This window comes from Pelophylax lessonae (assembly GCF_965119305.1).
Source record: "Pelophylax lessonae genome assembly, chromosome: 5".
Classification (NCBI taxonomy): Eukaryota; Metazoa; Chordata; class Amphibia; order Anura; family Ranidae; genus Pelophylax; species Pelophylax lessonae.
Window position 1 is genome coordinate 235,494,940 of NC_138772.1, and position 17,992 is coordinate 235,512,931.

Below are 17,992 nucleotides of genomic sequence, written 5' to 3' on the forward strand. Positions count from 1 at the left end.
AGAGACGCTCAGTTGGATCTAAACAGACATTTGTGCGCATGCCCAGATACACAGGAAGGAATGTGCGAATGCGTGAACATGCGTACGCAACGTGCGCACGCAACTGGCGCCAAACGGCCTATTTATACTGAGCGGTGACAGGAGCACATTGCTGAGTAGTCTTCATCCGGTGATCCACAGCCATCAGTCTTCTGCCAAGAAATCATCTGCTATACCGGCCCTCGTGCCACTCTGTGTCCTACACCGCCTGTCATCTCTATCAGGGATGTTGGACAGGAGGTGCAAGAGAAGCCCCCTCTACAGCTTGGTCTCCACCAGGTACGTGATAGGCTGTGTTGAGTTATTTTGAGGGGAGAGAAAATTTACACAGTTATAAAAGTTGTACACTCCCTACTTTACATTGTAGCAAAGTGCCATTTCTTCAGTGTTATCACATTAAAAGGTATAACATATTTACAAAAATGTGAGGGGTGTACTTACTTTTGTGAGATACTGTACCGTCGCTTGTATCCCTCAAGGATTTAATAACTCTCCTCTATTTCATACAACCATGAGAGATATTTTAACCAATTTTTCTTCTCCAAAGAATCTTTTTCAGTACGTTGATGATTTGTTGCTAGCCACAAGCGACAAAGAAGAGCATTCACAGCTATTGGAGGAACTCCAGGGGGTCCTAGGAAAGGGGGACTGAAGTTTATTTAGTTAATTGACCAACACAGTGCTCCATAAATCATAACTACTGGGTTATATTGCCTACTCAAGGAGTAGGACTAAGCAGAACCAAAAACACTTGGCTACGCCCATGGGCCGTCCTCAGCTTGGTATATAACCTCCCCTCTCTGTTCTAGGTAATTATTGTAGTAGCAATCAGTATTAGCAGTATCAGAACTCCACAGAGTTCTGATACTGCTAATCAGTATCAGAACTCCTCATCAACGGACACAGTGCTCCATAAATCCTACTACTGGGACGTCCAAAAGCAGTGCCAAAAGGAATGAGGGGTGGGGAAAATAACCCAAGGCTAAACATAAGAGCCCTTAATCAAGACACCAGAACCTTAACTGGGTCACCGGAGCCCCATCTGAAAAAATAAAAGTTTAAAGAAAAACACCCCTCAATAGGGAAAAGCCCCTCTTAAACAGCAGCCTTCAAAACTTTGCGGCAAAAAGAAGCATCCACTGATGCCAAAGTATCGAATAGATATAGAATTTTGTGAAGGTATGCACTGATGACTAAGTGGCAGTCTTGCAAACTTGCGATATTTATGCCTGATGATGGAAGGCCCAAGAAGCACCCAGCGCCCAAGTAGAATGTACAGTGACAGGGAAAGGTGGAACCTGACCTTTAATGGAATAGGCCTGAGTGGCCATCTGTCAGATCCATCTGGAAATGGTAGCTGAAGAAGTGCCCAGCCCTTTTTTCTTGGTCCCTCCATAACCACAAAATGCGAGTCTGACCTTCGAAGGGACTCAGTAGCTGCCAGATACACCCGAATCACACCCGAATCGCACAAACCACATCCAATGTATGCAAAGCAAATTCCTTTGGATGAGCCGACTTGGGACACAAGGAAGGCAACCCAATGTCCAAACTCAAATGGAAGATAGACAACTTTGGGCAGGAATGATGGACAGAGACGAAGAACCACTTTATCCCTATGGACCACCAAATATGGACTTCGACAGGATAATGCCGCCAGTTAAAATACCCTGCAAGGCGAAGTAATAGCCACCAAAAACGTGACCTTCTGGGATAACAGACATGGGAATCTCCCAAATATTCTCAAATGGAGGTTTCTGGAGAACCAAAAGCACTAAGTTTAAATCCCATGGAGGCAAAAGAAACCGTACAGGTGGAGCCACATGTCATACCCCCTGAATGAAGATACGAACTAAAGAGTGCGTTGCTAGAGATCGCTGAAAGAAAACTGCCAGGGCAGACACCTGGCCCTTGATGGTACTCAAGACCAACTTCAGATCAAGAAAGGTTAAGATCTGAACCACAGAAAAGGATCGAGGATGAGCGCCAAGCGACTCACACTAATAAATGTACGCTTTCCACGTACAATGATATATCCTGCTGGAAGACGACTTCCTTGCCTTCACCATAGTATCACTGATCCAGACAAACCTCTATCCCTCAGTACCTGGCTTTCAATAGCTAAACCATTAAAACCAGCGATTGTAAAAAGCAGGATGGTAGACCAGCCCTTGGGACAACTGGTCTTTACGAGAGGAAGCCCCCAAGGGACATAAACGGCAACCAGGATGATAGGAAGATCCTTGCTCTTGATTTCACACAGGAACTGCGCATGAAGCCTTAGCCAAGGATGATACTGGCCCTTACAATGGCCCTTGGATGCCTGCAGCGTCTGTCAGGGGACCCGTGGCCTCGTCATAAACTTAGGTATCCTCCTGTGGAGCCTAACCTGCTAATGGAACTGCATGTAGGACTGTGCAAACAGAGCTGTCTTGAAGGTGGATACCACCAGACTCAAAACCTGTATGCAAATCGGGAGGGAGAACAGTCTGTGTGAAAACAGCCGTTGAATCACAGCCTGTGGTTCTTGAATTTGCCCAGAGAAAGGACCACCCTGGTCAGAATTAAAATCAGACCTAGGTAAATCAATTCCCTGGATAGGGGACACCTTAGATAGTTCGGACATCACTTAAACCTTTGCAGAAATTAAATGCGCACAAGGAGACTCCGGACGTAAAATATCTAAAATACCTGAAAAGGGCAAACTTTGTCCCCTGTTCTGGGTACCACCAAAAGAAACATTTTACAGATCTCCTTGGCACTCACTAAAGAAGTCCACGGGGCCAGAAACCAGCGAAGATGTCGTCCCCCCCCCCCCCCCACCACAATAATTGGTGAGGGAAGATCTTCATGCTGAAGGAGTCTTGTCTGCGGATCTGGGGAAGCTAGCTCTAGGTTTACTCGACCAAGGTTGCTTGGAAGATATATTTCCGTTATTCTCCATCCCAGAAGCATTAAAGGGCTGAGGAGGGGGGTCCCTTGTCTGCGACGAGGCTCCTTCCCTTTCCTTGACTGTGGCAGGAAGGTACTTGTCCCTCCCTTGATACCCTTAATGATGTCATCCAGGGTAGCCCCAAACAAGCGATCACCTTGAAAGGGCAGATCAGTGAGAGCTTTCTTAGAGGCTTGGTCTGTGGAACAATTCTTAAGCCACAGCACGCGCCTTATCCCCACTGCTGGAACAAAGTTTGGACAGCACAGGAGCTGTATCCAAAGCTGCATCACAAATAAACTGCAGATCAGGGACCAACCGGTCCGCTAAATTAACATAAGCAGCGGGGACCTGCTCACTCCCCAGGCCCTGGCGCAAAAGCTTGGCCCATCCAGTTAGGGTCTGAGACACCAGGGCTGAGGCAAAGACTGGTCCCAATGCCGAACCAGCCATAGTAAACAACATGCTGCGTGCCACAGCCTCCGCTTTCCTGTCAGCTGGGTCCTTAAAGGACAGGGATTCCTCTACTGGGACCATGGTTGCTTTATTCAACCTGAAAATAGGAGGGTCCACCACTGGTTAACTAGTCCTCAAAAGGGTAACGCACAGCAAAACCACTATGGGTAATTTTGGTAGTTCCAATTCCTTACGGGAAAACCTGTCAAAATAAGGCACATAGGGAAACACCTTTGGAGTACAAGGTCACTTACGCGTACCAAACGACACAGCCACATCCATAGCAACAGCAACTGCTTCCTCCATTTGTAAAGTCTCACGCACTGCAGTAATAAGTGCGTCTACCAGCGCCTTTTCATTCGCTGCTGCGATCATGGAGGAATCATCCTCACTATCGGATAGAGCTGGGGGAGTGATATTAAGTCCCCCTGGACAGGCCGCGCCCACGGCGGCATCAGGCTCAGAATCAGATGAGACAGACTGAGCAGGGCAAGGAGGGGGGTGTTTTCTCCTGGGCCTTTGCCCACACGCTACTACCACCCGGGACACCAAGGACTGCAGGACCGCTTGTCAGTGCAACCATGGGAAGCTGGGGTTCCGAGGGACCTGCAACCTCCATGAGGGGGTCAGTGGGTACAACTAGCCTGTCAGATTTAAATTCAATTATTGCCAGCAGCTGTTATAGCCTCTAGCAATAAACACTGTGTTCTCCCGGCAAAGGCAGCTTCCCCCGCCCCGGGCCAGGAGAACACATTGGCTATGGGGAAGGATTCCCCCCATCTTCCCTGACTGCGTTGATGGGGGAATTGAACGATTTTCCTTCCTGCAACCTAAGGTTGTAGAAAAGAAATCTGCTCAGTCTACGGCCGACCTTACAAGCAGTTCAGCAGACTAAGTTTTTAACCACAAAATCCTACGCATATGCACAGATATAAAAACACATTCCAGAGACTTAGTGAATTACATTCTTTAAATTGTCAATAAAACAATAAGGAGGAGGATATCAGCGGCAATTGTTCTAAGAGGACAAAGTCATTAAAAACGGACTCTATTCATTTGTCTTGTCCAGTTGGCAAACAGACATGGCAACAATTGCCAGGTGCAGGGTTGGACCTACAAGAGCAAACAAGGCCTTTAAGAGGGCTTCAAAAGCCCTGACAATAGAATCCTCAAAAGAGGAATCATTCTAAATAGGAACACTAAGGTGTTTATTGAGACCTGAAATGGAAGAATTACTACCATTACCGCCCATTTCTTGTTAAGATCTTTTTTATAGGATACATTTCAGCAAAAAACAGTGGAAAGATTTTGTCAAGTAACCATAACTTGTGGCTCAAAAATTCAGGGGTTGAAAAAATCCTCTGCAACTTCCACTACAATATCTGAATCCATTTATTTTCCCAAAAAGGTTTGGAGGATCCATCTGTGTTTCATGAATAAAGTCAGAAGGGAAAAATTTGATTTTTTTCATACCGTAAAATAATTTTCTCTGAGATTCACTTACAGACACAGTTTCAATTCTTCAGACCATTGGGTATTATGTTGTCTCTCTTCAAGAATAGGACTAGGCGGAAACATTTTTGGTTACGCTCCTGAGGCAGTGCAAGAGGGAATACCATCACTTCCTGCTGTAGGACTCCAGTTTGTAACAAGCATTGTCAAAAGAACAAATACTGTATATACTCAAGTATAAGCCGACTTTTTCAGCATGTTTTTTTCATGCTGAAAAAGCACCCCTCGGCTAATACTCGAGTCACGTTCTCACTTACCTTTACCCTGGTCAGTGCGCATGCGCAGCCGCCGCTTGGGAAAGCCTGCAAACATTCGGCTATTCCCAGGCAGACAGCGCATGCGCAGTGACATGTTGGCGCCTTGCGGCACCATTTTTAAATGTAAGGTGGAAAGGTAAGTGAGACTCCTCTGCAGCCGCTGCATCTCCTCAGGAGATGCAGTGCTGCGGGCATGGTACAGGAGATTCTCCTGTAACATGCCCGCAGCACTGTATCTCCTGTACCATCTGTGCCATGCCTGAACCATTTCCTGTGCCATCGCCTGTACCATGCCTGTATAATCTCCTGTACCATGCCCACAGCCCTGCATCCCCTGTACCATGTCTGCAGCCCCTGCACCATGCCCGCAGCCCCTGTTTTGGGTTTTGTGGTGGTCCAGTTGGGTTAAGTAGCTGCTGAATTTCCCACCCCAGGCTTATACTTGAGTCAATACGTTTTCCCAGATTTTTGTGGTAAAATTAGGTGCCTCGGCTTATTTTTGGGTCGGCTTATACTCGATTATATACGGTAACCCCAAAAGGGGGGCAGGTGCTGTGTCTGTCAGTGAACCTCAGAGAAAAGGATTTTCCGGGAAGACAAAAATCCAGTTTTCTTTCGTTCACGGATGAGCACAGCTTCAATTCGTTAGACCATTGGGATGTCCCAAAGCAGTGTAAACATGAGGGGTGGGAAAAAAAACACAGCAAAAGCAGAATTCCCAACAAGGATAAACAGACAACCAGGGAACAACAGGAGCTCAACTTGGCAACAACTGGAGCTCACCACCAGGAAAAATTTTCCCCCACAAGAAGCAGAAGCCTCTGCAACTGCAGCCTGCAAAACTTTGCAGCCAAACGCCGCATCCGAAGATGCAAGTACATCCACCTTATAAAATTTTGTAAATGTGTTTACAGACAACCACGTAGCCGTCTTGCACACCTGAATTACTCCTGATGACGGAAGGCCCAGGAGGCACGAAGCACCCTCGTAGAATGCGCTTTAAAAGAGAAAGGAGGAACCTGAACCTTATTGGAATAGGCCTGCCCCACCGTCTGATCCACTTGGAAATAGTCTCAGTAGATCCGGCCTGCCCCTTACGAGGTCCATCCGTAAGAACAAACAAAGTATTGTATTTTCTAATCGGTTCAGTCACCGCCAGGTAAACCCGAATTGCCCTTACTACATCTAAGGAATGTAAGGCAATTTCCTTAGGATGTTTAGGCTTAGGACATAGGAACAGTGACAAAATTTCTTCATTCGAATGAAACCCCAAGGAACAGTGACAAAATTTCTTCATTCGAATGAAACCCCAAGACAACCTTAGGAAGGAATGCCTGACAGGGCCGCAACACCACTTTGTCCATATGAATCACCAAGTAAGGTGACCGACAGAACAACGCAGCCAACTCCGACACGTGACGTGCGGAAGTAATAGCTAAGAAAGCCACCTTCTGCAACAGAGTGAGCAGAGGAATATCTCACCTTGGGCCAAACACACTCCCAAAACACTTCCCCATCCGCACAAACTGGCATCTGTGGTGATTACAGTACAATACAGGGGAAGAAAATATTTTCCCCAGACGTAGGGCTGGGGAGCAGAGCCACCATAGGAAAGACTCCCTTGAACTGCCTCAACGGTGGAGACAATCACCCCCAACACTTGCATGCAAGTCCTGAGTGATGATAGATGGCTGGACAACAGGAGCCGAACAGCATCCTGTAGCCTCAGAAGTTTTGTCTGAGGAAGAAACAGCCGGGCTGACACTGAAACCAGCGTCAGACCCAAGTAGTGGACGGAGACAGTGCCGATTTCTGAACATTCGGTGTCCACCCGATCTCCTGCAGAGTGTGCACCGTAATGTCCAAGTCGGCTTCTAGAGCCTGGGAAGACTCTGAACGCAGAAGGAGATCGTCCAGGTAAGCTAGTACCGCAATCCCCCTCTGCCCTAACAAGGACAACATTGGGGCCAAAACCTTTATGAACACCTGAAAAGCTGAGGCGAGACCAAAGGGTAACACCACGAATTGAAAGTGCTCCTCGTCCATGGCAAAACGAAGAAAACGCTAATGCCCGACATATATAGGAATATGAAGGTAAGCGTCCTTGAGATCGATAGAAGCAAGCAGATCCCCTTGATGAAGGAAAGCTACTAGCATGCAGATGGACTCCATCCGAAATTTAAGAACCCGCACAAAGTGGTTCTGAGCCTTGAGATCCAAGATTGGACAAACCTTGCCTTCCTTCCTGGGAAATGTAAACCGATTTGAATAAAAACCTTTGAAACGTTCCGACTCTGGAACCAGCACAATAACTCCTTGTGCCAACAGGTCCAGCATTGCCCCGTAAAGGCTCTGGAGATAGGCGTAAATTGGAAGGAAATAACCTTGCCGGAGGCAAGGACCGAAACTCGGTTTCGTAACTGAACCGAATCAGTTCGTGGACCTATATGTCCTGAATGAGCAAGGTCCACGGATCCGGAAAGAACAACCCCCCCACCCTAGACGAGCGTGAGGGCACCCCTTCAGGCTGGGGAAGGCTTGTCTGTAGAACCAGAAGTGCCCGCTTTGGACTTACCATTCCAGGGTCTATTGGAGCCTCCCGCAAAGTTACGGCTGGATCGCGAGCCCTTTTCCTGCAAACCAGATGGACAAAAGGGCCGCATGTGAGCAGAAAAGAAGGGACCCCGCTTGCGGCACAAAATCTTAGCCCATTCCGTTAAGGTCTAGGATACCAAGGTGATAGCAAACATCGGTCTCAAAATGTAACCAGCCACAGTGAAGAGGTACTGGACCAGAGCCTCAGCTCTTTTGTCCATGGAGTCCTTAAAAGACGGGGAGTCCTCCACTGGTAAAGTTTTGCCTTATTTAGCCTGTAACCCTGAAAGTCCACCGATGGTGGAACCGTTAGTTTCTTGAGAAGAGACTCCTCAAAGGGATATGGCCTATGGCGACATAGGTGGAAATCACGCCGGAAGTGACTGTTTTTGCTCTCCAGTCTCAATACCAGATACGAGAGCGGGGAAGTTGTATTTGAAACTACCTTTCCAGTGTTGCGGTTACCTGTCAAATATAATTTTAAAGTGTTATAGCCCAGGCTTGGGCAATAAACCTAATGGAATTCACGATGTGGAGTTTGGTCTTCTTTCTTACCACTGCATAAGGTACCTGCATATGAAACAAGGAAGCAAGAGGATTGCTGTTCAGAGGACATCCTGCATCTGGCCACGGTGACTATATAAGCTACTTTTGATCTTGTTTCTATAAAGGCAAGCAAGACCAACATCATCTGGTGAGTAGGTATTTTACCTTTTTCACTGACACTTTGGGGTGACCACCTATCAACTATTTAATACCCCCAAAAGTAATATTGGTGGAAGACCTTTGTTTCATACTTGTCACCACAAGGAGCACTTTAATTATCTTAGCACATTATTTTGATTCATATGGACTATAATTGAGCACTTTTTGTATTTTTAATATTATTTATATCACATTAATTACCTTCCAATGGATATATACTTATGCTTAAGTATTTTACTATGTTTATGAAATCACTGAATGAATGTATATGAATTTGTTTATTTAGGATAATTCTTATTTTTGTCACATTTTACACGTATGTGATAGAGCAAGCACTATGGGAAGTATGTTTTCGTCACACTTAGTTTTTTCACAGCAAACCGTTGCCTGTTTATCATAAATCTGAAAGCAGACTATAAAGACGTGATTATGGTTGTATGGGGTCAGGACAGTAGACTTAAATCTGGTAACTGCAAAAGAAAAATTCAAGCAATAAATGCTAACTCTGTTACTTTAAATTCCCATTCGCCAGTCATTCATGTTGCTGCAAACAAGGTTATTTTAAAACAAAGAACTTTTTATTGTTACAATATACAGCAAAATAAATTAAAATTTAAAATGAAAAAAAAAATGATTTTAATGCCTACACATGCATTAGGATAGACAGGCAAATAACTTGCAGAAATAAAATTACCTTCTAACATGCTAAGATGCATGGCATCATTTGCTCGTTTTGGAACACTAAGCATCACTTCTAGTCCATCTTTTATTTCTCCTTTGCCTTCTTCACAGCATGTCAACAGCTCCTGATGTTAAGGTGAAGGAAAAACAACACAACAGCAATCAGACCAATCAGTTCCTAAAGAAATTACTCAAAACAAACTATGCCTGAAGATAAAAGGTAATATATTAAAACAAATGACACATACAATTGGGATGTAGTATTCATTCTCATAATGTATATCATCTATACCCACTGGGTTTTAGCACACCTTTAAAAGTAGGACAGTTGGAAAGAATTAAAGACACAGCAAAGGTGAGGCCCCTGATGGCAGCCAAATTGCTAGAGGCAGCTCAGTCACAACACAGTACATAGTAACAGTTTGTAAGGTTGAATAAATCTACTGGTCTATCCAGTTTAACCTGAGTATATATGTCACTACCAGTTTTTATTGAAGGGCACACGTCTCTGATCTCTGACCACTGGGACATCGCAAAGCAGCGTCTACTGTGGGTGAGAAAGAAAAACAGCTCCCACAAGGCAGGAACAGTACAATGCTGTGTGAACTGGGAACAGAACATGGAATCTTCCCTAAAGGACAGGTCCTCTGGCTAAGTATCCTGCAATGGCCATGTCCACCGGGATAAATGACTATAGGACCTGGAGGGGGGCTTAAACCCAGCACAGCACAAACTACATCTAGATAGCAAAGTGAAAATATTTTTCTGAGGCATTGGAACTAACCAGGACAAGAGACCATGTCCTGGTTGAGGTAGACTTACAAGACAAAACCCCCATGTTCAGAAAACAAGTCTCTAAGTTATATGGCTTTGAAAATAAATAATCTTTCCTGATAAATTTGGACTAAAATGTATTCTGCTACATTTCGGCCACTCACTAAAACTAGAGGAAAAGCGGTTTAACCTTAAAGTGCTTAAGGGGTTCTTCACTGTAAGAGCGGTAAGGATGTGGAATTCTCTTCCACAAGCAGTCGTATCAGCAGGGAGCATTAATAGCTTCAAAAAACTATTAGATGGGCACCTTAAAGACCACAACATACAGGGGTATACAATGTACGGTTAACAGCAAACACACACACACATCATAGGTTGAACTGGATGGACGGATGTCTTTTTTCAACCTCACTAACTATGTAACTGTGTATTCATTCAGGAAAGGAAGGGCTCTAGAGAAGATGTAGAAAGGAAAGCCCAACTTGAGTAATCATGAAGCAAATGATTCTGGATGGCTGCACTTCCACTAATCCATTTTACTGAAGCTTCATGTGACAGGTGGTAAACAGATGGAGCAGGGTGTTACATAATGGGTTTATGTGAATTCTCCATTAACAGCTGTAAATAATGTAATTAGAAATATATTTAAGTTAGAAGGAAATATATTTAAAATATTGAGTGTTGTGTTGGTGTTACTGTAATCAGTTATACAAAGGTTGGCCTTTTGTTTTCCCTGACCACATCTCACATATGTAGTAAACAGCATCGTTTGACTCATCCAATCAGGCTGTGCCCAATATACATTTGCTAAGTACAGTGACCAATTAGGGAGAATTATATTAGCCACAGTACAGAAAGGAGAGGGGGATAATAATGCTCTGTCACCAAGCTACGAGTCTTTTTTGTGTGGGGACACACAGTAGTCACCATGCCCCAACCTGAAGTGGAAAGGTAAACTTAACTCCATACGTGTACATTGTATTGTAAATATGGTTGTTGTGGGAAATTTGTAAAGATCATGTAAGCCAGGGGACTTACATTGTACATTGTGTTGTAAAAACTGTATGGTGGGGGGGCGTGGCCGACGAGTGATGTGAGCGGACGTGTCCCACAGTAGCTCCGCTGGTATCCTGCTATTCTCCTGCTGATCTCAGCCATCCTGTGCCCGATTCACCTGCAACTTTCAGGATCACCTCTCCACATCCTCTGCTTGCCGGCCGGGCCACCATTTCCATCCGGACGGATGTCCTCCCGCGGCACGAAGTCCCGCTCGGCGGCGGACCCTGGCGGCCAAGATGGCGGCGCCGCGACCCGCTCGGCAAAGGAGAAGCAGAAGGAGGCCGCACAGCGCCTGTTCGCAAAGCCTCCAGGTAAAGACCTCGCTCCCCCTCTCTGTCAGGCTGATGTGGGGGATGTGGATATGACCTCGGGGGACTTGGGAGATGCTGGCCCTCTCCTGTCGCTGGACTCTGGGCCTTTGGCCCCCCCTGAGGCGGGAGCGGCGCTGCAGTTGGGGCCTACCTCCCCTTCCGTGACCCTTGACTCGGAGCCCACCCTGCGGGATATCCTTTCAGCGGTCACCACTGGCAACGCTAACATCGCTAGATTGGCTGGTGAAGTTCAGGGCATGAAACTGGAACTGTCCCTAGTACACCAGGACATGCAGAAGCTGCGGGATCGCACAGCTGCATTGGAGGGCCGGGTTAGTACTATAGAAGATGAGTGGCAACCATTACAGCGGGATGTTCAGTTTCTCCACTCTATTACTACAGCTAATGCAGCCAGATTGGAGGACATGGAAAACCGCTTGCGTAGGAATAATGTGAGGGCGGTGGGAATCCCTGAAAAGGCGGAGGGGAAACACCCTGTGGATTTTATTGAAGCATGGCTGCTGACAACCTTTGGCAAGGATTCCTTTTCCCCTATGTTTGCCGTGGAGCGGGCCCACAGGATCCCTGCTAGACCTCCTCCGCCGGGAGCCCCCCCCAGACCCTTTCTATTCAAGCTGCTCAATTACAAGGACCGCGATGTCATCCTGAATAAAGCAAGAACCACTCCTGATCTCTCTATAGATAATGCCAGGGTCTCTCTGTACCCTGATTTTTCTGCTGAAGTGCAACGCAGGAGAGCTAAATTTCTGGATGTTAAGAAGAGGCTGCGTAGGCTGAATGTGCCATATTTCATGCTTTATCCTGCCAAATTGAAGGTGGTGGCGAATGGCTCGACCCAATTCTTTGACAACCCCCAGGCCGCTGTGAACTGGCTGGATAGGGAGGAACGTCATCTAGCCCGGCAGGCACCCCCCTGAGTTTGGGGACGCTGTTATCCTTTACTGGCTTTGAGTTTCAGTCTATGATGCGGAGCACTGACTGTCCGTTTCCAAGTTTTTCCCCTTTTTTTTCTACAGTTGGTGTTTTTTACCCCCCAATAGGGGTATTACATTTGGGATCACCGCTCGGCTGAGCGAGACTGTCGTGTTTCCCCCCGGATTGATTGTATGCGGTTCCTTTGCATACTGTGCCCCTATCCTGTTGTCCTGCGGGGACATGCTGACTCCGTGGAACGGAGAATGGTTTACTACTGGGCCCTGTTGGCCCCTTTGACTTTGTTTTTTGCACTGCTGCTTTTCCCCCCTTCCCTACCTCATGTTCTTTTTCAGGTGAGACCTCTCAGGCCTAGGACTCTTCCGGCTGCAGATGGCTGGCGTGGACTGCATTTCCTTCTCTACTTACCTACGCACTCAGTGCGCACGCTCCCGGAGACTCTGTTCTGGCGAACTATGGTTGGCAGTGGGGAGTGGTATGTCGGGTGGTTTGGGGGAATTCTGCTGTTACATTTATATTGTGTTTTTGTTAACTCATGGAGCTCTCACAGCTTAATGCATTAATCTTGTCCTGGAATGTTCGGGGCCTGGCGGATGGGGTTAAGCGTAAAGCGGTATTTGCATATCTTAGGAAGCTTAAGCCCACTATTGTCTGTTTACAGGAGACCCACCTGGTGCGCACTTCCACGCATTTGCTACGCTCTCGGGCATATCCTGTTCAATACCATTCTGTTCACTCCTCGTATTCGCGGGGGGTGAGCATGTTGGTGTCCAGGGAGGTGGCTTTTGTGTGCCTGCGCAGCAGGGTGGACGATCTGGGGAGATATGTTTTTTTATTATGCAAACTTAATGGTTTTCTGTGTATTTTGGCTGCTGTCTATGTCCCTCCACCCTTCTCCCACGAGGTTCTCCGTCTATTGGCACAATTTATGGCGCCCCACCCCGATACCCCAGTGTTGGCCGTGGGGGATTACAATAATTATCTTGACCCGGCACTTGACAAATTCCACCCCTCCTATCACGGGCCCGCCCCTATTTCACGCCCTACGGCGTTTGCTAAGTTTTTGACGGAATTGGGCCTCAGAGACGTTTGGAGGGACAGGCAGGCCTCCACTAAATGTTATTCCTGCTATTCGGCCACTCATGGAGGACTGTCACGCATTGATTTGGCCCTGGGGAATGACTCTATGAGGCCCCGGGTGGCTGACTCGGCGTACGAGCCTCGCCTGGTGTCCGATCATTCCCCGCTTTGGGTTAGGTTTTCGGTTCCGGGCTCGGGGACTCGTGGGCTGTGGCGGGTGAACCCGTTCTGGCTGACGTTGTTCCCTGAGCCGGATCCGATTGCGCCGGCCTTGGAAGACTTCCTGGCTGTTAATAGGGGTTCTGCCTCCCCTGCGGTGGTGTGGGATGCCCTTAAGGCCTTTTTGCGTGGTCAAATCATCAAAGGGATTACTATGGTTAAACGTAATTCTGCGCAGTGGGAGGAAACGGTTCGTGATGACATGAAGCGTAGGGAGGAGGCTATGATAGCCTCGCCCTCTCCCTCTGCGCAGAAGGCCTGGCTGGAGGCGCAGGCTTTGTATAACTCAGTGGTATTTTCAGCGGCTGAGAAGAAACGATATTTCCTGCAACAAACGTACTTTGAGGAGGGCGAGAACACTGGGCACATGCTGGCTATGGTAGCCAGGTCTCAACAGGATCCTGGCTCGGTGACGGAGATTGTCTCTCCCTCCGGGGAGGTGGTCTCCTCCACTCCTCAGGTGCTTGAGGGCTTTAGGCAGTTTTATGCTGATCTGTATCAGTCCCGGTGCGGGGGCCGGGGGGCGGCCCTGTCCTCCTTTTTGGACGGGTGCTCCCTGCCTCAGCTTCGGCGGCAGGATAGTCAGTCCCTTAGTGCTCCGATTACAATGTCTGAACTGACAGATGCGTTGGGGCAGGCACCTAATAATAAGGCACCGGGAGCGGATGGCCTTCCGGTTGAGGTCTACTCTAGGTATGGGCGAGTCCTTCTGCCGGCTCTCCTCTCCACTATGCAGGATATTATGCGGACGGGGGTTCTGCCGGATTCCATGAGTGAAGCCATTATTATTGTCTTGCCCAAGCCGGGGAAGGACCCTAGATACCCCGACTCATACCGACCGATCTCCCTGTTGACCACTGATATAAAACTTTTCGCACGTATTCTTGCTAACCGGCTTTCGAAGGTCATTACCTCCATCATTCACCCAGACCAGTCTGGATTTATTCCGGGCAGGTCCACGGCGATTAATATACGGCGGCTTTATCTCAATTTACAAATTCCAGTTGATAACCCGGGTAATAGAGCCATATTGTCCTTGGACGCGGCCAAGGCATTTGATAGTGTCGAGTGGCCTTATCTGTGGGAGGTCCTCTCTCGCTTTGGCCTGGGCGATGACTTCATTGGTTGGGTTAAGGCGTTATATTCAGCACCTAGGGCGCGAGTCAGGGTGAATGGGGAACTATCTTCCCCGTTCCCCCTCTACAGGGGCACTAGGCAGGGGTGCCCTCTGTCCCCCCTGCTGTTTGCGCTGGCGATAGAGCCGTTGGCGGCCCTCATTAGGTGTTCCCCGGCTGTGGTGGGTTTCCGAAGGGGTGACCTGGAGGAGAAGGTGTCCCTATATGCGGACGATACCCTTCTGTATTTGGGTGACACTGAGGGTTCCCTTAATTCGCTTATGGTTCTTATAGCACAATTTGGCTCATTTTCAGGTTTTTCTATTAATTGGGATAAGTCCATACTAATGCCTCTTGACCCCATACCCAATCCCTCTCTGCCGGCCCTGGGTCGTCTGCGTGTGGCAGACACTTTTAGGTATTTGGGGGTGATGGTCTCCCCGGATCCGGCTCAGTACCTGCGTTTGAACCTGCTGCCTCTTTTAGACAAGCAACGTACTAAGGGTAAGAGCTGGAGTAAGCTGCCACTTTCGGTGGTTGGCAGAGTGAACTTAATTAAAATGATTTGGGCCCCCCAGCTATTGTATATCTTTCATAATTCTCCAATGTGGATCCCAGTGTCCTGGTTTAAGCGGGTGGAGTCCCAGTTTCGTGACCTTGTCTGGCGGAGGCAGCAGCCCCGTATTAAATTGTCTACCCTTCAGTACCCCAAGGATAAGGGTGGATTGGCAGTACCCCATCCGCGGATGTACTTTCTTGCAGCTCAGTTGCAGCACTTGGCGGGGTGGGGGGATCAGTCCTCGACGGACCCACAGTCCCTGCTTCTGACTAACTACAGGCTACCTCTCTCAGCGGCGTCCCTTTTGGAGATGGATCTTCCCTCATTGCCGTTCCGTGCTCCCACGGCGACCCTGTTGCGTCGCCTGTGGCGGGAACTGCGTGTGTTGTCACACTCGGACGGATTTTTTGATTTTACGCCACTATGGGACAACCCGGCCTTTCCAGAGGTCGCTAGGTTGCAAGACTCTCTGGGGTGGCGGGACAGGGGTATAAGGTACTTTGCCCAACTGTTTGAGGGCTCTGTGCTTAAGCCTTTTGACCGCCTTCAGTCTGAATTTAATCTCCCTCGCCAACACTTCTATCGCTACCTCCAGCTGCGCCATGCCCTTCAGACCCAGCAGCGACTGTCCCCCATACGACAGGCGGACCAGACGATTGTGAACTCAGTGATTAGGGCTCAAGATAAACGGGGACTGATCTCCCTTAGGTACCAATGGCTTCTCTCGTGTATACAGGACCCGGCCTCCTTGCGGTGTAGAGCGGCATGGGAAATGGATCTGGGGGATATTGGCGGAGATCAGTGGGATCAGGCCTTAGAGGCCCTTCCCTCGGTGTCTCTGTCGGCTTCCCACAAGCTTTCCCAGCTCTTTATACTCCATAGGACGTATCGTACCCCAGTCCTCCTGCATAAGTGGGGTAGGCGGGATACGCCTCTTTGCCCTAAATGTGATTCCCACAGGGGAGATTTCATACATCTGCTGTGGCGCTGCCCGAAGTTGGTTAGGTATTGGACTCAGGTCACACAATGTATTTCACAAGTTGCCCATGCACCTATACCGGTTGACCCTCTGGTGTGTCTGTTGGGCATACTAGACCCGGAACCGTTTACCCCTGGTGCATATATAATGGTGCATAGGCTATTATACTTGGCCAGGAAACTGATTGCTAACTATTGGATGAGTCCAACGATTCCTACATTGGCACAGTGGGTGGCACGAGTCAATTATATTCTGCTAAGAGAACAGCTAGCGTATCGCCATCGTAATGCAGCCACAAAGTTTTATAAAATCTGGCAGGATTGGTTGGATTGCCCGGGACTAGCACCTGCACAGCTGCTTATGTATCGTATTCTGCAGGCTTAGTTTGTTGGTAGACATCCTGGCTGTAATGGGGTCTTTCTCACCTGAACTCCTATTTTCCCTTTCTTCCTCTTTCTTCCCTTCTTGTATTCCCCTTTCTTTTTCTCCTTCTCTCTGTTCGACCCATTCCCCCCCTTTTTTTTTTTTTTTTTTTTTTTTCCCTCCCTCTCTTGTTGTCCTATCCCTTGGATTCTGATATGGGTATGATGGCTACGTGGGCGTGGTGCTCTCGGGGGGTGTCACTTTCACACGGTTGCTGTGGGGAGGTTTCTTCCTGCGCTTATGCCGAACCCTGTTTATCCTGATACATTGCTGCTTTGGTTTATGTTTATATCGGCCTAAGTAGGTTCGGCCATTTCTATTATCTTAACACTACTGTAATTATTCCTGTTTTTGTATTGCTCTATGCTGTTTCTTCTCACCAAGAGATGTGACCCCTGCGAGGGTGCGGTATTTTTCAACATGTATGTATGTACCCGATTGTCATTGCTGTGAATGTTTTCACCCGTTCCCTTCCCTTCTCTGTTTTTTCTTTTTTTTGTTTTTAATAAACACCTTTTGGATTTAAAAAAAAAAAAACTGTATGGTGTGTATTTTGGATATATTATGTAACCCTATCAATAAATGTGTATTGCGGATGGAAATACATATTTTGTGTAAGAGCTCTCAGATCTAGAGGGGGACAAAGAGGTGGGACGCATTTCACACAAATGTTAGCGCTTAGTCATTACATTATTGAGGTAATGACAAAATGCTAATGTTTTCACCAAACGCATCTACCGCTTTGTCTCCTTCTCCATCTGTTAACCACCAGCTTCAATTAAAAGAATCATTGGAAGTGCAGCTTTCCGATAGAATTTGCTTTATGATTAACAGCAGTGGAGACAGCGACATTCATTGAGGACTGTTCCAACGTGAGTAAACCCCAGTAAATAAAACCAAATAGTGTCAATGTAAAAAATTATAAGATCAGTGCTTCTAATAAACATACAGTTGGGCAAAAATGTATTTAGTCAGCCACCAATTGTGCAAGTTCTCCCACTTAAAATGATGAGAGAGAGGCCTGTAATTTTCATCATAGGTACACTTCAACTATGAGAGACAGAATGGAGGGAAAGAATCCAGGAAATCACATTGTAGGATTTCTAATTAATTAATTGGTAAATTCCTCGGTGAAATAAGTATTTGGTCACCTACAAACAAGCAAGATTTCTGGCTCTCACAGATGTGTAACTTCTTATTTAAGAGGCTCCTCTGTCCTCCACTCGTTACCTGTATTAATGGCACCTGTTTGAACTTGTTATCAGTATAAAAGACACCTGTCCACAACCTCAGTCACACCACACTCCACTATGGCCAAGACCAAACAGTTGTCGAAGGACAC

The 17,992-nt window shown here is 47.3% G+C and overlaps 1 protein-coding gene across 3 annotated transcripts in view; it reads right to left on the minus strand.

The window, feature by feature from the left end:
* TRIO (trio Rho guanine nucleotide exchange factor) overlaps positions 1-17,992 on the minus strand; it is an 855,771-nt gene that overhangs the window by 462,107 nt on the left and 375,672 nt on the right. For all 3 annotated transcript variants that reach the window (XM_082259530.1, XM_082259529.1, XM_082259531.1), the window contains exon 29: positions 9,191-9,302. In XM_082259530.1, the coding sequence (XP_082115656.1) occupies positions 9,191-9,302 (112 nt within the window). The remainder of the gene's footprint in view (positions 1-9,190; positions 9,303-17,992) is intronic.